At 38.2% G+C, this 22,149-nt stretch overlaps 3 protein-coding genes across 4 annotated transcripts; 2 read left to right on the top strand and 1 right to left on the bottom strand.

Annotated features, from left to right (window-relative positions):
• Positions 1 to 201: 201 nt before the first annotated feature.
• On the top strand, positions 202 to 2,954 carry LOC112179477 (disease resistance protein RUN1-like). Its single transcript, XM_024317893.2, has 2 exons — positions 202 to 920; positions 2,023 to 2,954. The coding sequence occupies exons 1-2, from the start codon at positions 436 to 438 to the stop codon at positions 2,540 to 2,542; spliced, it is 1,005 nt and encodes a 334-aa protein (XP_024173661.1). The 5' UTR covers positions 202 to 435; the 3' UTR covers positions 2,543 to 2,954.
• Positions 2,955 to 12,620: 9,666 nt separating this feature from the next.
• LOC112177318 (disease resistance protein RUN1-like) lies at positions 12,621 to 13,192 on the top strand. The gene is made up of 2 exons (XM_024315616.1): positions 12,621 to 12,997; positions 13,111 to 13,192. The coding sequence occupies exons 1-2, from the start codon at positions 12,621 to 12,623 to the stop codon at positions 13,190 to 13,192; spliced, it is 459 nt and encodes a 152-aa protein (XP_024171384.1).
• A 3,624-nt stretch (positions 13,193 to 16,816) lies between these two features.
• LOC112180043 (growth-regulating factor 8) lies at positions 16,817 to 19,051 on the bottom strand. Of its 2 annotated transcripts, none has more exons than XM_024318542.2 (4): positions 18,541 to 19,051; positions 18,250 to 18,405; positions 17,822 to 18,146; positions 16,817 to 17,631 (listed from the first exon to the last, which is right to left on the bottom strand). In XM_024318542.2, exons 1-4 carry the CDS (start codon positions 18,878 to 18,880, stop codon positions 17,010 to 17,012), a joined length of 1,443 nt encoding a protein of 480 aa, XP_024174310.1. In that variant the 5' UTR covers positions 18,881 to 19,051; the 3' UTR covers positions 16,817 to 17,009. The 2 variants fall into 2 exon arrangements, with proteins under 2 accessions (XP_024174310.1, XP_024174311.1); XM_024318543.2 differs by having other exon boundaries at positions 18,250 to 18,402.
• Positions 19,052 to 22,149: the final 3,098 nt, after the last annotated feature.

Raw genomic sequence — 22,149 nt, 5'->3', positions numbered from 1 at the left:
ATCAGTGTGCTATAACGTGAATTGAATTAAAAATATACACTAGTACTCGTGATTATTAAAATTTCAGGCTAATACATTGCATGCAATAAAGTCTTCTCCCCATTAACCCAGACAATTACATAAAATAAATATGGTGAATCTAAATTAATCTAGAGTTACTAATATATAAACTTTTTTCTTTGACAAAGTCGCCTGGAGTGAATGGAATCACACCATTTTTTGAGCATAAGAATGAACGTGTGGGCTAGCTGTTAGGGTCAGAATGAATCATGACAGACTAGTATAGCTGAAGTCAACTCTCTTTGGCTGGTGATTACAAAAAAGAGGCTTGGTCTCCAGATGAAGGAGATCGAGGCTCGCTTACAACTCTCTGAAAAATTTTAGTTGTATGCAAAGCAATCTAAGAACTCTTAGATCGATCTATCGCTTCCAAATATGGCCTGTAATGGAGCCTCTTCTTCCTCTGGTTCTCTCACCCCTTCATGCAGACATGATGTGTTTTTGAGTTTTAGAGGTACAGATACGCGCTCCGGTTTTACATATAATCTGTACAAGGCTTTAGATAGAGAGAAAATCAAGACTTTCTTTGATGATCGTACGCTCAAGAGAGGAGAGAACATATCAGCAGCACTTCTTCACGCAATTGAAGTTTCAAGGATTTCTGTGGTGATATGCTCTGAAAACTACGCTTCGTCAAGTTGGTGCTTGGATGAACTCGTCAAGATCCTTGAATGTCAAAAATCAAAGCAGCAGATTGTTATTCCAGTATTTTACAAAGTGGATCCAGCACATGTACGACATCAAATTGGTAGTTTTGGTCAGGCCCTTACCGTCTTGAAATACAACGAGGACAAGGTCCCCGGATGGAGGATAGCTCTTACACAAGTAGCAAATTTGTCTGGATGGACTTATGTGGACGGGTATGTTAAATACAAGAAATTTAAAGATTTTAGAAATTGACGTATATTCTCATATTTTGTAAAGGTAATATGAAGATGTGGTTGTTTTCTAAAGGAGAACACACGTATTTTCACTCGGGATCCATTTTTTGTTTTTCATTTTAAAGGATAATTTGTAGGACTTTTTTTTTCCTATCACATATGAGCATTTCTTATTTAGTTTTTAAGTCTCCGTAAATAGACTAATTTTGTAATTTTTTTTTATCTAAAATCATTAAGGCATTTACAATTGTGATTCACCATTATATACATGAGTGGTTCAGGTTGAATAGATTTGGTTTGTCAATTGATTTTATCTAGTTTGGTACCTAAATAATTAGCAATTTGATTGAAATTTTGCAGAAGTTGCCAGCTCATGGAGACCTAAAACTAAACAGTCAAGATGCCGATATGTGATAAAAAAAAATGGTCTCATAAGTTCTATATAATTAGACAAAAGAAGTGATCGCTTGATAGAAAGCCTTTATATATATATATATATATATATATAAGGGATCAATTTTTTTATTTATTATTATTTTAAGATATTCTTTGAGTGACCCATTTTTAGATCACATATCGGCATCTCGACCGTTAAGTTATTAAGACTTCTTCAATATATCACTGTTGCAAATTTTCAGTTAAGTTGCTAAACATTAAAATTTCAAACCAGATTAAATCAATACACGAACCAAATCTAAGTTGCTAAACATTAAAATTTCAAACCAGATTAAATCAATACACGAACCAAATCTGTCTAATCTGAACCGTTTATGTTTATAATTGTAAATCACAGTTATGAATGCCTTAACGATTATCAATTTAGTTGAAAATTTACAAAAGTGATCCACTCATATAGACTTAAAAACTGAACGGTAAAGTTGGTATAATAAGCAATTCCTTAAAATGGCAAAAAACAGGAAACCCTCACTAAAAATGCCATATATATATAGACATATATATGTATATGACACTCACACACACACATATATATATATATATATATATATATATTTCATTATTTTAATATGCATAAAAATGTTGATGGATTGAATATTTTATATGTTTTTTTTTAAATCGGCAGATATGAATCTGATTTTATTGAGAAAATTGTTAAAGAGATATTAGATGTGGTTGGCCTCGACAACTATAAGAAGAAAGAAGATGTGGCCAGCCTCAACCACCAAAACAAAAAAACAGATTTAACCGGTCTCAATGACCAAACGAAGAACAACAATTGGGCCAACGTTTACAATCAGACTTTGCTTAAGCTCCAGAAGAATATAGATGGGGCAGACGTCTACAACAAGACCTTCCTTCGACTCCAAAAGGAATCAGAGGAGGCGGATGTCTACAACAAGACCTTCCTTCGGCTCCAGAAGGAATCAGAAGAGGCAGACGTCTACAACAAGACTTTCCTTCGGCTCCAGAAGGAATCACAGGATGCGGATGTCTACAACAAGACATTACTTCGGCTCCAGAAGGAATCAGAGGAGGCGGACGTCTACAACAAGACATTACTTCGGCTCCAGAAGGAATCAGAGGAGGCGGACATCTACAATAAGACATTGCTTCGACTCCAAAACAAGGGCGGATCCATGTAGAAGGCTGTCTAGGCTGTAGCCCAACCCAAATTTCTCTAATAGTCTTACACACACACACAGATATATATATACACACACTTGGGTTCGATCACTAGTGGTGTCAGTTTCTTCCTTCTTTTTTTTCTTCTTATTTTCCTTTTCTTTCTTTCTTCTTTTACTAATTTTCATTTTCTTTTTTTCTACTTTTATTGTTTTTACTAGTTATACATGAAACTGTTTCCAGTTTTATCTATTCTTTTTCATAATAGGATTGAGTATGGTAAATGAGCTGCATTTCTCTAAATTCATTTATTTATAGTTGGTAATTAATAAAATAAATATCATACAGGTATTAAAAATAAAACTCAATATATCATTTTGAAATTTCCGTGCTTTTAGCATGAAAAAAAATACATTTTTTGTTCTAGCCCACTCGAACTTGAAATCCTGGATCCGCTACCGCTCTAAAAGAAAACAAAGAAGGAAGACGTCTACAATTAGACCTTGCTTTGGCTCTAGAAGAATATAGAAGAAGCTGACGTCTACAATTAGACTTTTCTTTTTCATAGTTCTTTTATCAAAATACAAAAAAGAACACTAAAATATCCATGAAAGTGGGCTCATCCATTGGGTCACATTTTATTTCTATGTACCCATAACCCCCTTGATCAGCATATAGGCATATGCTCAACGACTTAAGAACATTTAGGTCCAGTTTGGGACTAATTTTGAAAATGCTTTTGACCTCAAAAGCATTTCTGATATTGTTTGGTGGTGTTTGGTAAATTATGGAGAATCAGCTTCTGACTCGAAGCACTTCTCCCAACCACCGAATTGAAGAAGCCACAATTCTTAGCTTTTAATTTCAACTTCTGTGGGAATCAACTCTGGACGAGGAAGACTAAATGAAATTTTGATGAATATCCGAATTGTCCTCATGCTTTTCTCAATTTTACATCCTTCTCTCTCGCACTCTTCCATCTGCAAAGATCTCGACAGCCTCATCTATAGCACCTCTGTCTCTTCCTCTTTCTCTTCACTAAAATTCAAGAAAGCATCATCTCCCAATTTTGAAGAGGTAAAACATCTGACCCATAATCCCAAACTATCAAAATCAATCAGCAAAGTAGACTCAGACCCATCTCCATATCTCAAGAGCTCATCAACATCGAAATTGATATCACAAAAACCATCTCAAAATGCCTAGAAAAGAAACTCAGAATCACATAATGGCACCTGTAAGATGAAAACCCGACTCAAAATCCCATTCCCATCTGGGAACAAACTCGACATAATCATCACAGCATCTCACTATCGTTAAATTTCAAAACCCAAAACAAAGCATAGATCCAGAATTCATGAGAGTGAAGAGAGAGAAAGTGAAAAAAAGAAGGGGAAACAAATATGGGTAAATGAAATTGAGCGAAGAAACGGAGTGGAAAGGTAGATCACGAGGAAAAATCAACAAGATGAAGATGAAATTGGCTATTTGGCTTTTTTTCCTTCTGCCCTGATCGTTATGGACTTGTGATTTAGGAGGGATAATGGTCTTCTTTTTTGTTTTATGTTCGGATCTCTTGTTTCTAAGCTTATTTGTTGTTGTTTTTTTTTTGGGTAATTCATTCCTTGTTTCTTTGGGCTGGTCCCTTAATGAGAGATACACTCAAAAAAAGAAGAAGGAAAAATCAATGGAAAATATAAGAAGAATTATGAACATAATTTTTATTTAGTGGTATTTATTTGGGTATTTTCAACATTTATGTCATTTTTAGTAATTATAAACCGTCAAAGTACTTTTTACTCACAGTTTACCAAGCACTAAGAAATTGTTTTTTGTTCTCACAGCACTTTCCAAAACAATTTACCAAACACTCAGCTGCTTCTTGTCACAACAAAATCAGAAGCGCTTCCTCTTACAGCAAATTTAAAATTGATTCACAGCACAACAATCCCAAACTAAATCTTAAACTAGTACCGCTTAGACTGCAAAACAAGCAAGCGCTTAAGGGGACCTTCTTTCATGCAGAAGAAATCTTCTCCCTAGTTACCCAGAAAATTATATAGATATGATCGACTCAGTTTTTTATTTATTTTTTATATTCAAAGTAACATCAATTTAATGTAGAGAAAGACTTGTGTGGGGCACCTGCACCGCCACGTTGTGCGGCAGACCAATCACTGCCCAGCAGAGGGGTCTTTTGGGTATTGTACATTTAGGGAGCAAGGGCAGTTTCGAAAAAAAAGAAAAATTTTCTTTCTTTTGATTGGGTGGCCCTAAAGCCACGTGGTAGAGAAACCTCCACCTAAGAATTTCTCTTTAATGTAATGTAGAGAGATGCTGATATGTGATCGAAAATTGAGTCCCACAAATGATTCTTAAATGACAAATCAGTCTTTTTATGATAATTTTGAGCAAATCAAAATTTTTTTTTAATTATTTGTTTTATATTCAAAGTAAAATCAATTTAATGTAATGTAGAGAGATGCTAATTGGGTCTCACAAATGATTCTTTAAAATGACAATTCAGTCTTTTTATGATAATTTTGACCAAAATAGAAAATAGAGAGTATGAATTATAAATTAGAGAATGTGAATTTCAGTCCCCTTATGGATTTGGTTGATTTTTTTATTTTTTTATAAACACAATTCTTGCATAGAAAGCTAAAAGATCAATGGTTCTCTCTTGACATATATATATATATATATATATATGTGTGTGTGTGTGTGTGTGTGTGTGTGGGAGCATTTTGAGGCAAACTTCTGCAGTGCAGCAAAAGTGCTCTTGTCGAATGGAGACCAGGCCTCGATCAAGCGCTTCTTCTTGCCGATGGACTTATCGGCGTTCGATCTTGATCGGGCTTGAAGTTTCAAGTGAGCTTGCCGCTCAGACCTTCGACCTCGATCACCTTGGCCTTCATCTTCATGGTGACGTTATTTGGGTGCCCATGGTCTCCGTTTGGCAAGAGCAATGCTAGCCGTTGGTGCCTAATTGTGGCGAAAGCATGGACGTCCGCACTTTTGCTACATTGCGGACGTCCTCTTCTGATCCTTTTTGGTCTGAAAAGAAACTTGGCTTCAAGTTTGGAAAAAATTGATTCAGTAGAGAGTCGACTCCCTCCCTCTCAGTCAAATTTTGAACAAAGCCTCTGAACCACTAAAGCAAGTGCTCGAATTATCCATTATTTCAACAATAATTTATTTATAATTGCCCATCTTTTTTGAATCTTATTAAATATCATTAATTATTTTGTCAAATGTTACCGTTCAAATTCTCATAAATACTTTGTCATTATTAAATGGATAGATTAATTAGTATACCATTATTATCATTTAAGATTAATTAATATATCAAATTACAAATTTAGTTTTGTTCATATATAAGTAAATTAATTAATGAATATTGAATTGATAGAAATTGTCTTTAATTGGTGCATTGTGTGACTATAGGCAATTGCCAATTTAGAATGAATAGTAGACTAGAAGTACCAATTTAATAGGCAAATCAGCAATTGCCTTAGGTTCATTGGTGCATTTGCTCTTATACTAAAATATTTTTTTTTACGTAGAAATGGTCAAAATAGTCATGAGGGGGCGTGTTGAGAATATATAGATCTCACATGAGAAAAATTGAACCTTGCCTATGAGTTTATACTTTATAAAGGTTTGGGACCCCAGATATTTTATCACCCATGGTGACTTGGTGAAAGAAAAAAGTTTATATCAATCAGCAGTTGACTTTTGCTACATATTTTTCTGCAATAATGTATTAGTCTCAAATTTTAATAACCATGCATATGTATCGGTTTACATTTTTTATTTAAGCTATAGCCTATAGCACACTGATCTTGACCATTTCTACATAAAAAATATTTTAGTATAAGAGCAAATGCACCAATGAGCCTAAGACAATTGAGTTCTTAAATATTCTTCTGCAGCATAAACTACATCACTTCTGATGGAGATCTTATCAGCCCCACATTTGAAATATTGTGAAGCAACTTCCAAGCTAGAATAGTGACTGAAAAAGAAGAACTAAATTATAAAATACATGTCCATATCGTGCTACATTTGACAGGTCATATAAATTTTGAGCGGAAGCTATAGATTGAGTGTCTCCGGAGAAAAACAATAGAAGATATTTGCATACATGTAAAGCAAATCTGGCCGAATAAATTTGAGCACCCATGAAAATACCTGCTAGTTGCATTGGTAAAATCTCTAATACCACGTCCAACTGTTAACGGCACGAAAACATTTTCTGATGCATATCTTAATACCTACAAAACATGGATCTGGGGTCCCAAACCCTTATAAACCCAAAGGCATGATCCAATTTTTCTCATGTGGGCTCTATATATTCTCAACACGCCCCTGCATGACTAATTTTCAAGCCATACACGTGGACAACTTTGGGTGACACGTAGCTCGTGTGGCCATGAGACATCCACACGTAGGATAACTGACTTGATACAAATTTACGCAAGCGTACGTATCATTGTCAAGATAGAGAAATATTATGCCCAAAGTTTATCATACCACGGGGATTAGTGGCTAACCCACAATCCTTGGGTAATCGAAAATAAAGACACTTAGAAAACAAAAAAAAAGAAAAAGAAAATAAATAAAAATGTTAATCTAAGGCACCAAGCCTTAGTAATGCTCGGCTTTGATTTTCACCAAATCCTAATCAAAACTAAGAGCCTAGTGATGAATATTTACAATGAGTTGGAGTTCAATATTTTGAGAGATGATTTTAGATTAACAAAATGTAATGAAATGTAAAGCAATTAATAAAAATGAAAATAAATTAATAAAAGTGTAACCAAATAAATGGGAATGCCGGGTGTTAGGGAGGTTCACCCAAATTCTATTTGTTGGAAGCTAATATAATGTAGATGCAAATCACTACTTTGGCGGTAGTCGTATCCAAGGCGGTTCAAGGCTCAAGGACTGAAATTCCATTTCATGGTATTCCTACTCCGGTTCAAGAGCCGTAGGAACTCACTTGACATGAATTAGAGCCGGTTCAAGGGTCAATAATTCACATCGAGAGGCGTAGATATCGAGGAATTAGAGTACTAAGTGACCCGCCCGCGCAATCACGGAACGGGTGTAAATCACCATGCTTATAACCCCTCGAATACGAAATTGAAGGTTTCTAGCTTAGGGATTAGAGGGGGTCAAGCCTCTAACTCCGTCCTACATATGCTCAAAATACACACTCTAGAGTTGACTAGGCTCCTAGACATGCATTTTAACCCAACAAAAATAGATATAAGCATCCATCATATGAAAATTGCATCATTACATTAAATTAAACATCTTTTACACAAAATTTGGGTTAGGGACACAACCCTAACCCCCAACAAGGAAATTACTCACAACCCATAATTATGAACATCAAAGATACAAAATTCAAAGGGAAAAGAGTATAGAAGTGTAGGAGAAAACAAGAATAATCACAAATAGCTAAAAAGCTAGCATGACTAGTCTTGAATTACAACTCCCACAATTACCCAAGTCTTGAATATTGTAGAGGTAGAAGCCTTTGATGAATTCTTGAAGGTTTGGGTGAGTAAATCCTTCAAATCCCTAAAACAAGGGTGTTTCTAAATGTACCCAGCAGAAATCTATCTACACCCAGCAATCTATTTATATTAAAAATATATAAATAAATTTTACTCATTTTCCCATTAAGCCCCCATCGCTAAACATTTGCCCAGAATTTTTTCTTCCAAAATCTTATACCCAGGCACCCAACACAACGAAACCGAGGCTCTGAATTGCTGGGTGTGTTTACTGGGAACTTCTGAAATTGATGAAGAACCACCAATAGATGAGAATTATAGATGGCCAAGGGAAGAGGATTTGCTAGTTGTAGAGGCACTGAAAGAAGAAAACAACAAATCATTGGATAAGGGCAACGCACGATGTTACAAATGGAAATGGTTTGATGATATGTCGTCAGATCTTCCAAGTCCTTATGGATAAAGTTGATGATAACTGGGGAAAACAATTGATGATGGCCAATCAAATTGATACTGTCAATGGCAATGGTAGCAGTGATCCGATGGAAACCACAACAACTGAATATGAAAGCAATTGATGATGGCCAATCAAATTGATACTGTCAATGGCAATGGTAACAGTGATCCGATGGAGACCACAACAACTGAATATGAAAGCAATAAGGAAACACTTCTTCTTGAGGACACTGGAGAAGTTGAAAGACTAAGAGCTGAAAATGATAATTTGAAGAGAGAAAAGGAAGCATTGGAGGATCAATTGCAGGCAAAGAGACTTGAACATTTTGTAAGATGAGGGTATTTTAGCGAATTTAGCTGGGTTTAATTAAATATTATTTGATATAAATAATTTGTTGGGTACATTTAGAAAGACCCTAAAATAAAACTAAAGAAAATATGGAAAATGGAGGAGAAGAGGATGGGAGAAGAGGATGAGAGCAGCCCAAAGGCTGCCCCCTATTTTGGTGTAGTGCGGCTGCTGTAGAAGGGTTGATGGGATAGAAGGGATAGATGAGAGTATATATATCTCTGGTCTCGATGAATCCAAGAAAGAGAAGATAGGATGAGGTCTGCTATTCACCAAGAAATGGGCACGTGCAACCGAGCTGGCGTGCGTGGGGGAAAAGAAAAGAAAGAAACGTTGCAGCCCGTTCTCATAATTAACCCATAATGTATAATTTTATTGCAGCCACTTGTCATCTTCTAAGTTGCTCAACTTGATTAAACAAATAATTGTTTAATTGTTGCATGCTGCACGTGATGAGATGATACTCTGATGATAAAATTTCTATTAATTAATCATTATCCAATGATTAGTTAATGAGAAGAATAATTAATTAACATAAATTCTTATTTTCTCAATTTCTTCATTATTTGCTCCGATTTTGCCCCATTTTCTTCCGATATTTGTGACTCCGCTTATTTTCTACAAAATAAATAAAAATGGATTAATTACATAATAATTGACTTAAGGATTAGTTTAATTAACGTGTTTAGAGTGCAATTATGTGCATAGAAATACGTGTAATCAATAACCTGCTATGATATCATGATAAAATAATGTTGGGTTCACATCCAAAACCAATTGACAATGGATGAAGTGGCCCAAACCATTATAAACTCATATGCAAGGTCTCATTTTTCTCATGTGGGATCTATATATTACAATTGATATATATATATATATATATATATATATATATATAGCCTGCTCACCTAAGAGACAGTTTTTAAGGGACTGTAAGGGACAAGTGAATCTGACGGCTGAAAATAAATGCACAGTTTTAAGTTGTTATAATTTCTGTTTTTATATTTAATACATGTGGTTGAGATGCATTTGTCCCTTATAGTCCTTTAAAACTGTCCCTTAGGTGAGCAAATCTGTATATATAGATCCTATCCAGAGCGAGGCCTCACTCTGAAATTAAAGTGCGAGGTTGGAGTTTATGGTCACTTTTCGGTCTCATATCCATATCTCGACTGTTCAGTTTTTAGGTACTAATGTATAGATCATGTTTGTAAAATTTCAGCCAAATTGATGGTCATTAAAGCATTGATAACTGCCTTAAAGCTAGTACGGTTCAGGTTGGACAGATTCAGTCCGTCCATTGGTTTAAGCGAGTTAGATACCTTATAAAGATCATTAATTTGGCTGAAATTTTGCAGAGATGATCTATAAATTAATACCTAAAAACTGAATGGTTGAGATGTGGATATGAGACCGAAAAGTGACCCTAAACTCCAACCTCGCACTTTAATTCTTTAATTTTAGAGCGAGGCCTCACTCTAGATAGGATCTATATATATATATATATATATATATATATATATATATATATAGACACACACACACACTCACACAGAGTTGACTATGAGAATGATTCTAGGGTTAAATACTGTTTATTCGTTGAGCTTTGAACTAAAAAACACTTCAGTCCCTGACCTTTTAATTTCACACGTTTAGTCCTTGTGCTCTCAGATTTTGGACCAATAGGTCATTTTCGTTAGACTCCGTCCAAAACCTCCGTTAGTAGCTAACGTGGCAATTCCTTTCCTGCTAAAATGTCTATTCTACCCTCACTTCCTTTTTTTTTAATTTATTCTTTTTTATTATTATTTATATTTATATGTATTCTTTATCTTCTTCTTGTTTTTTTTTTCTTGTTCATCTCTTCTCCCCCTCCCCATCGCTACAGCACTCCAACCCCATCCTCGCCACTGCCTTCGCCACCTCCACCACCATCACTTCAGATACGGAACATCCTCAAGGTCAGGGCAATCGTTCACAATCAAGAAAGAGCAAAGCCACCTAATCGCCGCTTTCCTGCAACCAAATCAATATGAAGCAGAACACTACCATCTCCAAGCTTCAAATCTGTATGCAGAACACCCATCATCTCCAAGTTTGAGCAATTACTCCAACATTAGAGAGAGGAATTTGCAGGGGCTCGACAAAGAGCATATCGGAGAGGCTATTGGCGGCGGACGACCTCAACTGCCCTCGCACCCTGCAACCCACCATCATCAATCCCTTTCAGCGTCAGGGGTCATCATCCTTTTCTCGAATGTCAAACTTTCAAGTGCAAGTTCAACTTTCCGGCGAATCTATCACACTTGGTTTCCGATAAGTTCTGGTAATGTTCGAATCTACCACCTCCACCACTGCTCCGCCGCCCAAAACCCTTGTCCCCATCGTTGCAGATCTTCGTGAGCGTTCTTGATCTGGGTTTCAAGAAAAAAGAGTCTCTCTTGTGAGAAACATGTTTGATTTGTGAAAAATTCGATCTTTTCTGCTATGTGGGTTTGGTTTATAGTGTTTGTTTGGTTTTTGCTATGTGGGTTTTCTGTGGGGAGGTTTGTGGTGCAGTTCAACGACGGAGGTCTAGAAGTGGGACAGCGGAGGTGGAGGTGGTGTAGAAGTGGAGGAAATCGATAGCAGAGGTGGAGGTGGAGAAGAGGACTGTGGTGATTGAATAAAGGGGAGAGAAGGATTTGGGTGAGAGATTCAGGAATTGGAGTTGTCGGCTTGGGGATAGATCCAGGGAGGTGTAGAGCGGGTTTTCGAAGGGGTCGTGGGCGTCCGATCGCATGGGGGAGAGGTAGCGGAGGGGGGAGTCGGCGGTCCGGTCGTCGGAAGTGATGGAGGAGGATTTCTGGGCTTCCATTTTGGTGCTCTTAGAAAAAGAAAAAAAAAAGAACAATAAAATAATTGAAAAAAAAAATAGAGAGGAAGTCAGGGCTATAATAGGTATTTGTTTCTGAAATGAGTCCCACGAAACTGAGTTAACATCAAAGGATTAGCCACTTAACGGATAATTTAACGGTAAGTTAACAGATTGGACCTATTGGGTGAGAAATTGAGAGATGAAGGAGTAAACTTATCAAATTAAAAGGTGAGGGACTGAAGTATTTTTTCAATAAAAGTTTAGAGAGTAAACAGTATTTAACCCATGATTCTACATTAAATACAATTATGAACAGAGACACACACACAGAGTTGACTATGAGAAGGATTCTACGTTAAATACAATTATGAACAGAGCATACAATCAGGACTCAATTAAGATTGGTGAATCACTCTTGATTTGGGGAGAAGAGTGATTCACGCTAACAATGGGTCGTTGCTTAAACTTAGACGGAGGTGAATGGAATCACAACGTTTTGTGCTCTTGCAAATAAGCGTGAACGTGGCCTAGCTGTGAGGGTTAGAATGAAACATGACACCTAATTAGCTAATCTTTCCAAAGAGAACATTAGGAGTTAGGAGAGGGCTCCTTCCTTTCTGAAAAGGCGGACACAGCTGAAGTCAAACTCTGTTTGGGTGGTGTCTCTAGAAGAGGAAGAAGAGATAATTTGAGATAGAGAATTGTGATGGACTGTCTTTATTTCAGTTCACATGGTAGATGAAACTGCCAAGCGCATATATAGGGCCAAGCATGAAAGACTGGCTTAAAACTCTTTTGAGAGATTTTAGTTGTCTGAAAAGTAATGTAAGAACTCGGATCTTCCCTTCAAAATATGGCCTACAAAGAAGCCTCTTCTTCCTCTAGTTCTCTCACTCGTCCAGGCACACATGATGTACAAGGCTTTAGATAGAGAGAAAATCAAGACTTTCTTTGATGATCATACACTCAAGAGAGGAGAAAACATATCAGCAGCACTTTTTCGTGCAATAGAAGTTTCAAAGATTTCTGTGGTTATATGCTCTGAAAACTACGCTTTGTCAAGTTGGTGCTTGGATGAACTTGTTAAGATCCTTGAATGTCAAAAATCAAAGCAGCAGATTGTTATCCCAGTTTTTTACAAAGTGGATCCTGCACATGTACGACATCAAACTGGTAGTTTTGGTCAAGCCCTTGCCAGGGTGAAATACAACAAGGACAAGGTCCCCAGATGGAAGGCAGCTCTTACACAAGTAGCAAATTTGTCTGGATGGACTTATGTGGACGGGTATGTGAAATACTACAATACATTCTTCAAGAAAATATCATTGGTTAATCACCTATACAAACACACACACACATCTGATCACATATTTTTTGTATATGTTTTCAAATTGACAGGTATGAATCTGATTTTATCGAGAAGATTGTTAAAGAGATATTGGATGTGGTCGGCCTCAACGACCAAAAGACGAAGCAATAAAAGGGACTCAACTGGCCTCAAGGACCAAAAGAAGAAGAAACATGGGGCGGACCTGTACAATCAGGCCGTACTTGAGGTCCAAAATATTCTAAATGGGGCGGATCTCTACAATCAGTCCTTGCTTGATGTTCAGAAGAATGTAAATGGGGCGTACCTCTACAATCAGGCCTTGCTTCAGGTTCATAAGAATATAAATTGTTAGTATAAGAATTTTGTGTATTGGAATTCCCTATACAAAACAATGAGTCTTAGGCCTAGGTTAGAACTGTGTGAGTATTTGAAGTAAAGACTAAAGCGATTGAATCACAAGCCAAGGTTAGAACTGTGTGAGTATTTGAAGTAAAGACTAAAGCGATTGAATCACAAGCCAAGGTTAGAACAGTGGGTGAGCCTCTGGCTTCTACTATTGGAGCAAGTGGTCCTGTTCCTCTTCAAGCCAAGGTGCACGAGTTTATTGTGGATTCACACTGGGTTTTCCCGACAGATTTTATTGCTTCATTCCCTCAAGTTGCAGAGAAAATGCATCAAATTGCTTTGCCTATGGAAGACATGTCTGACTCACTTTTATGGCCAAGATCCTCCTTAGGAATTCTAACAGCTAAGGAAGCCTTTATGTTCTTTTCAAATCATATTGATCGTCAAAATTGGGGTAAGGTTATCTGGGACAAAACAATTCAACCACGCAGAAGTCTTGTTGTTTGGAAGGCTCTTCATGGCCAATTACTAACCGATGATGCTTTACAACGGCAAGGTTTTTCCCTCCCATCTCGTTGCACTTTATGTGGTAGTCATGCCAAGTCGGATGTGCATCTTCTTCTACGCTGTCCTCGAGTTGTGGAGTTATGGAAATTGGTTTGCCTTCTTTTTTCTCATCCTTTCTCCCCTTGGAATGCTCTTGAGGACGTGTTTTTTTGGAGCTTCTGTTTCTGCTCTCTCTAAGCATAAACATCAGCTTTGGTTTCTGGTAACTTGCAGCCTAATTTGGTATATTTGGATTACTAGGAATCTGCTGCGTTTTGAAGGTGAGGATTTTAATGTGTTGGATGCCCAACGTCATCTTCTGGGATTATTCAAGGAATCTGCTATGCATTCCTTCCATCCCTACAATAAACATGTGGACGTTTCTATTTGCTCTATTCTTGGTATCTCGCAATTGTCAACCACTGCTCCCAGTTTCATTCCATGCTTTAATTCTTAAGAGGCAGCGCAGGTTTTTTTATGGCTTTAAAGGAACAACTGTACTATGGAACCCAAGGACAAGGAGCTGCTGTTGGTTTGGCATGCATGCACAATTAAGTCAGCATTTGTTTCTCATCTCTAGTTAGAGAATTGTAAGATTTGGGAGGTCAGGTTTTGTCCCCTTCATTACTTGTACTATCTTTTTAATAAAATAGTGGGCACGTTTGCCCGCTTTTCTCAAAAAACAAAAAAAAGACCCCAGCTGATCCTAGATGATTTTCTGAAAAGGTAATTCATTCATTGCATCTCATATAGCATGGTTGTTTCTTGTGTGATTGCATGAAGAGATTGAAAACTGTGTTTCAATCCCGAAGTAGTCTGAAAGGTAGTTGTGCGTGATTAATGTTAGTTTACCATTATGGACGAGTTTCAAATTGAAATCAATCATATGTCTAATTTATAGGATTGCATTTTATTTGATTGATTTGGTTAGTTATGCATAACATCTTATTTAGGGATGAAAATCAGTTTTTATTACCTAGATATTCTTTAGGAATATTTCTTTCCTAATAGAAATCAATTAGGTAAAAAGTTTTAAATTCTCTTGATGTCTTGGGATGTTGGCTGTGCATACAAATAGGAGAAAAATATTTTCTTTCTTGGACGCTTCTGAAGATTATATTGTGCATCCATTGTTAGTTGAGAGAGTTTTTTTTTTTTTTTCATTCATAGAAAAACTCATGAGTTTCATTGAGAACTATTAATTCACTTGTTTCATGTTGAAGTGAATTGATAAGTCAATCAAACACTCTCATATGATTCATATCATTTGCACGTCCGAGAACCCCACGAGATCAGTTGGGAGGAAGTGTCGTGCATAGTTCATGTGTCAAAGTTAGAGAGACGAGTGGAAGCTGTTCTGAAGGTGGAGAAAAACAATGTGGTGTTCGTGCAGCCGTCTAGAGGAGTCTAGTCAGAAATATTCGAGTTCAGAGCTATTTGTGTTGGTTGTAAGTTCATATTTGTTTGTTCATATTCATCTAGTGAGTGGCTTTACACTTGGCCTTCAAGAGTTAAAACCCGCAGTTGTTTACCTCGATTTGAGGGTTTTACTGCATAAGCAAATCTCTTGTGTTTGAGTTATTTATTTCCGCTGTGCCTTTTGATTGTGTGCTGCTCTCTTCACGATTATTTTTGAAAACACAAAATCTGGGTCGCAAGGATTGATAGGCATCTACAATCCCTTACTGCTAGGGCTGGGCATTTAGCCCGAAAACCCGAAACCGGCCTGAACGGTCCGGGCTTTTAAATTTTTTTTACCAGTGTTACAAAGCTAGGCCTGAAAATAGTATGAAACGGTTCAGGCCCGGGCCTAAAGAAATGAAAAAGAAAAAGCCCGATGGGCCCGTATTTTAATTAAGTATTAGGCTGTCTCCCCCTTTGTTCTTATATTTCTCCATTCTTCTCCATGTGTTTCTTCTTTTCCTCCTTCAGACCTTCATTCTTTTTCAATTTTTCTTTCTTCCGCTTTCTCTTCCTATCATCTCTCTTCCTTCTTCTCACATAATCAATTGTAGGTACAAAGGAATTCTCACTCCTCTGAGCCAATTTTACACCCGATCCCAAGCTTTTCCTTTCGAATTTCAATTAATTAGGGCTTCAAGCATTGAAATTTACATCTCCTTGATTGGAGATGACGAGGAGATTAGAAGCTGCTCAACTCGTCTTCTTCAAATTGTTCAATGAGTAACGAAATCTGGTTTGTTCTGATTTGGTGCTCCTTGGTTGGAGGTAGATTTTTTAATTTTTTAATTTTTTTTTTCTGGGGAGCATCTTTCGGCCCGAAACGGCGAAACCCTTAGAAAACGAGTCGGTCCTAACTCGTTCCCAGAACTTAAAACACACAATTTGGGCCCGGCCAGAAAATTTTCAATTTAGGCTCTGGCCTTTCAAATTTTTCACGGGCAGGGCCCGAGCCCAGCCCTACAGTTACTGCAGTTTGGTAATTTTATTCAAGTTAAAATTGAGCATAATTTTCATCAAAATCTATTCACCCTCCTCTAGGCTTAAACGTTATCCATCCTAGTATTTTTATAAATGGAGAGGACCTCTACAATCAGGCCTTTGCTTGAGGCCCAGAAGATCCATGATGGGGTGGGCAAACGATTTGCATAGATGAGCTTCATTTCTGTAAGTGTCCTGCTTCTTCAGATTTCAGTGGTTATGTTGGGGAAAATCACTGTTCATTGTTACATCCTGGGTTTCATTCTGGTTATGTTTTATACGTGTATCAAAAGTCGAAAACCTATATATTGATGTTTATTTTCAGCATCACTAACTTTGGCTATGGCAATTCAATGTCATAGAACACCCTAGCTGGTAGTGGCATCAGAATGAAAAATCCTATTGTGAAACTTCAAATATGGTTAAAACTCGCAAGTCATATGTCAGGTGCACTTTCTTTTCATCTTTCTCTAAACAAAATACAGAAAAGTACACTAAAGGTAATCAACTGGCAACCTCCTATTGGATGCAGGCAACAAAATGAATCAAAACAGTTTCATTTTTTCTTTTCTTCCGACTTCTCCGCAAAACTCAAACCTCTACCATTTTGGTGTAAAAGTGCCTTTGCTTGATTTTAGTTAATCAAATCAAATTCTTGTCTAACATCTGCGTTTGAGCTTCTACAGCCATTAGAGGCTGTTGTTGCTCTTGTGGAACTGGCAATGCCAAGGCACAAAGCTTCAGCCAAAGGTCCACCAGGTGTTGAGCTCATCCATGAAAGTGGGCTCATCCATGTTACATTCTGCCTCTCTGAACCGAAAACCCCAACACCCATTTGCCTATTTCCATTTTCTTCATTGGCTTCACTATTCTCACCAGACATTGATAGAGTGAGGGATGAAAGGGGCAGCTTCTGGTTTAATGCAACAGAGCCCCTCTTCCTCTGGCCAAGCTCATCAATGCCATTACCATCTCTCTCAGTGGACCAAGCATCAATGAAATGCCTTGTCTGTTGTGCCTGATTTGAATTTAAAGCTCCTCCCAAATAGTCATGTGACCTCTGACTCTGCAGACCTTGGCTACCACCCCCATACAAATTGAGTGAGCTCTCATTTTGTTGCTTTGGAAAATCCACATCTGTGTCACGCTTGCTGGTGTGGCTGTTCAAACCCAACTTGAATGGCATCAATTGCTCCCATTCTTGGTTAGAAACAGCAACAGAGGCGCTTTCTCCATTCACGAACCAGTCCAATGCTCTTCACAGTCAGGGACAAAAAGTACATTTATTACCCCAAACAAAAATATATAGTAAAGACCCACATCACATTGACACATTTAAATGCAAATAGATAAGAACAAGCAATAAAATAGTATAGAATTAATGGCATCTGGTCATAAGTTTCAGTAGGGAATTAAGAGAATTGAAAACTTGAATATTTAACCCACCTGGGTTGGCCATGTGATGCAGCAGCAGGAGTCACCATGGAACTTGAAAATGGAGTTTGATTGTTATTCTTGAAAGATGAAGGCTTTGGATTTAGCATGTTAGCATTCTTGTTGTTGAGTAAGTTGGGGATTGATTCCACATGCTTTCTTGAACGTCTTTTGTGGCAGTGTCTCTCACAATATTTCTGATCAGGAGCTATGTCTCTGGAGCACCTCCATTTCTTACCATCGGTTCTCTTACACCTCCATGGCTCTGGATCCAAGCTCCTAGAAAATCCCACCAACATGTCTCTCACTCCTCTTGTTCTTGATGAGTCTCTTGCTCCTAACAAAAAGAAATACAAAACCCATCATTCTTCTTCCCCAGCTTTATAGAACAGAGACAAGCAAAGAAACAAAAAATTGAAGAAAGAGCACAAAAGATTTACCATTTGGTGATGGATTGTTGGTGATGGAAAGAATTAACTGTTGAGGGACAGGGAGGCATGCCATGATATACTTGTAAATCACAGTCTGTGTCTCAAGCTCTTCTCTCTGAGCTGGAGTAAAAGGAATTCTAACATTCACATTCACCATTCCACCTACTGATCAAAACCCACAAAGACCAGAACATGTTCGTCAAAAAGATTCTACTTTCTACCCATGTACTAGCTGAAACATTAAAGCAAACACCACATGTGCAATCAAAGATTGGCTTAGTGAAAAGAAAGGAACTTTACCTGAGGAACTGAAAGACAAACTATCAGAGTAGTAAGGCTGCTGCAGATTCTTTGGCACCACAACTGAACCAAAATCAGAGGAGGCAGCATTGTATATATCAGTAATCCCTGGGTTGTTGTTGTTGCTTGTGTTATAAAACAAAGGTGTACTATTACTACTAGCTGTTTCTCCATCAAAACCACCACTGCAAAATTGAGGCTCATGATGAGGCATCACCGTCACCATCTGATTCATCTTCTTACAAGGAAATGATTGGTGATGGGTTTCCATCATCAAACCCAACCCAATATCACAACACTCTGTTTCTGTTTCCACAAACCCATTTCTCCTACTCTTCATGATATATAGTCAGAAAGATGCTACCTTTCTCACTCACTTCTCCAACCAAAAACCCCAAAAAGGAAACAGCTTCAACAACACTCTTACTCTATCTTATTTGACACTCCAACTTTCTCACACTGTTTTGATTTCTGCTATTGCTCTTCTAGTCTAGTGGGTTTTGCTATAGTGTGGCGGTTTCCTTTGCTTCCCAAGCGTCCAACATTTGTTCCTTTTATGCAATAAGGACAAAGAACTAGTACAAAGTAGCTGGCACTGCACAGACACAGAGACATAAACGTTTACTTCATGTCATGTCTAACACCATTAGCTCCCAAATATAGTGGATTATAGTCGCCACTGCATAGGATTGGACGATTGGTTAGAGATTAGTACTGCCTCTTGGTTTTCATAGCAAACACAAAGCCTCATTGGTTCTCAGTCCTTCACTTTGTTCAGTACTTTGACTAAGCTTGACTGAGTGACTGATGGTCTTTAACGACGTTAACTCTGTGGGACCCCTAGGGTTTATGTGGAGGTTTGGGGACCAAAGGCTGTTGAGAATTGAGATGTTGATGCAGTAACTAATTCCTACAAGAAATTTGGACCCCATGAATGAATGCATTAATTTAGCTTTGGTAATGAGAATGTAAGACTTTGGATTTGGACTTACAATCTTGGAAGGGAGAATGTTCTATGATTAATTAATAGGGTGGTTTTTGGTTAATCTGATCTGTAATCTGGGTGGATGCCAATCATACATGTCTCTGTTTCTCTGATGTGGACTACCGGACCAGAGCAAAACAACTTATTCAGCCATCTAATCTTAGCAAACCCAATTTGGTATATTAGATTAGGGTTTAGGGTTTAAGGGAGAGAGAATGAGAGATACATAATGCCACCGAGTTTGATGAAGGAGGTAATTACTTAAACTGGCAATATGGCAGAGTTAATATTTCAGATGAATGTAAAGTACGATTTCTGAATTTCATTTCGAAGAGATACAGCTGTTAAAGGAGTAGAAAGTAGATGAACAAATAATTAGACTGGTGAGTGTGGTACCAATTTGCGTTTGGCAAAGTGGATAGAACTCCATGCTTTTACAGAATTGGTTTTACTTGCACTCTATCTGGACTGATACTGTAATTGTCATCATCATAAAGACATGAGATTTTATTTTGATTCGTGGTATGAATGTAGTTGTCAGTCTTCACAAGATATTACATACATGAATCCAGAGTACTCCCTGGTGATAAATTCATTGAGAAATTGGTTATGTCTTCATTGAGCAGTTATGTGTGGTGCTGGTATGGCTGTCATCAAATCAAAGGCACCACTTTGGAGTGATGTGTGAGCTCAAATCACGTAGACAGAACCTTTGTCAATGCTTTCGGTACCAAGAGTACCTTCTGTTATCCACGGAGTATTTGAATACTCTCAACTGATTGTAATGAGGCTTCGGGTCGTGTTGAGGCCGGCCCATCACATAATCCAAAGGGCTAGTGTCGAGATAGATTCATGCCAGATCAATAAACTAGCTTGGTTCGGGCATAAGCTGTTGAAGGATATCGACATAATGTGTGCCTCTACATACAAACTAGGGTTTAGAGTTGTAATAGGAATGTGTTTTAGGTATTCAATTGTAATCGGATTCTATTACCTTTTGGGTACCTTGTAACTCCCTATTTGAAGGGCTCATATTATCAATGATAAACACACAATTCTATTCTCCTACAACACGTTATCAGCACGAGTTCTAACCCTAGCTTCAGAAAAAAAAAAGAAAAAAAACCCTAAGCAGCCTCCTGCCCCAAGCAGCCTCACTGCAAAGCCTGCAGCCTACTCAGCCGCCCTAGCCTCCTGCCACGCTTCCTGCTAGCTTCAACGCAGCCACAACCCAACCTCACTGCAGCACTCACGCACCCAGCAGCAGCCCACGCATCCAGCTCCCCGCAGCAGCCCACACACGCCTACGTCCCCTGTCCAGCTCGCCTCCCCGCTGCCCAGCCGCACCCGGCCTCCTCCCCAGCTCCCCCGCGCCCAGACGCTGGGCACCACTGCTGCCCCGCAACACCTGCTGCCAGCAGCCCCGCGCCTTGCCAAACCCAGCAGCCCGACCTGCAGCCATCCCAGCAGCCGGGCCGACCTGCAGCCGAGCAGCCCAGAAGCCCCGTTGCCGAAGCTGCCTGCCTACGTCCCTGCAAAAGCCCGCCTGCCTGTCTTGCGATAGAAAGAAAGAAAAACCAGAGGAAGACCAGAAGAGAGGAAGAAGAACGAACGAAAGAAAGAAAGAAAGAAGAAGAACCAGAGGAAGTCGCGAAAAAAAGAAGGAGGAAGACCGAAAAAAAAAAAAACAGAAAAAGAAGGGACCCGGCCCAAGAAAAAAAGGAAAAGAAGAAAAGGAAAGGACCCGGCCGGCCCAGAGAGAAAAAAAAAAGGGAGAGAAAAGAAAAGAAAAAGAAAAAAAGGAGGAAGAAAAAGAAAAAAGGAGGAAGGGAGAAGGGCAGCCCACCAACTGCCAATTTCCAACCAAATTACAGCAATTCTAATTTAGCTACACGCCTGCATCAACACGCGCGTGTATAAAGAATCGTGAAGCAAAACTTCAAATTATCAAGTAAGTTTTTACGATTAAAGTTCCTGCTTTCTTGTATTTAAATTCCTTTTATTTTCTGCAAATATTAGAATATATGTTGCCAAATGAGTTTGATATTTAACAAAGCGGAATTGTGGGGATTCACGCTTAACGAACTAAGAGTGTTCGTATGAACTAAGAGTGTTCATAATTAAACGAACTAAAAGTGTTCGTGTGAACTAAGAGCGTTCACAATGCTTGGACTAAGAGCGTCCGTAAGCATCAAATTGTGACCATATTAAAACATTATTGTTTGGTCTAATCCAAAAGAGATTCTTGGAAATTGATTTCTTGGTAGCATAGCTCGGAAATCTTATTATTTTAGTTTTCGTGGAAGTTTAACTCCGAAACTAATATATTTTCTCTTCTTATTTTCAGGATGTCGAATGAACCTAGACTCGACTTTCCCATGCTTGACTCAACAGGCTCAGATGACCACAGTTGGGTAACCAATGTTGAGAATCATCTCACTTCCAAGGGAATATTACCCATAATCCAGGCACCTAACCCAGATCTTGTGTTCAACCGAACATCTACAAAGCATGCTCAAGCAGTTATCTTGATGCGACGCCATATGGACAAGGCACTCAGATTGGAGTATATGTCGATCAAGGATGCAAGAGAGCTATGGGTAGCGCTAGAAGAGCGTTTTGGC

This window comes from Rosa chinensis, chromosome 7 (genome assembly GCF_002994745.2).
Source record: "Rosa chinensis cultivar Old Blush chromosome 7, RchiOBHm-V2, whole genome shotgun sequence".
Classification (NCBI taxonomy): domain Eukaryota; kingdom Viridiplantae; phylum Streptophyta; class Magnoliopsida; order Rosales; family Rosaceae; genus Rosa; species Rosa chinensis.
This window is presented reverse-complemented; position numbering and strand designations above follow the sequence as displayed.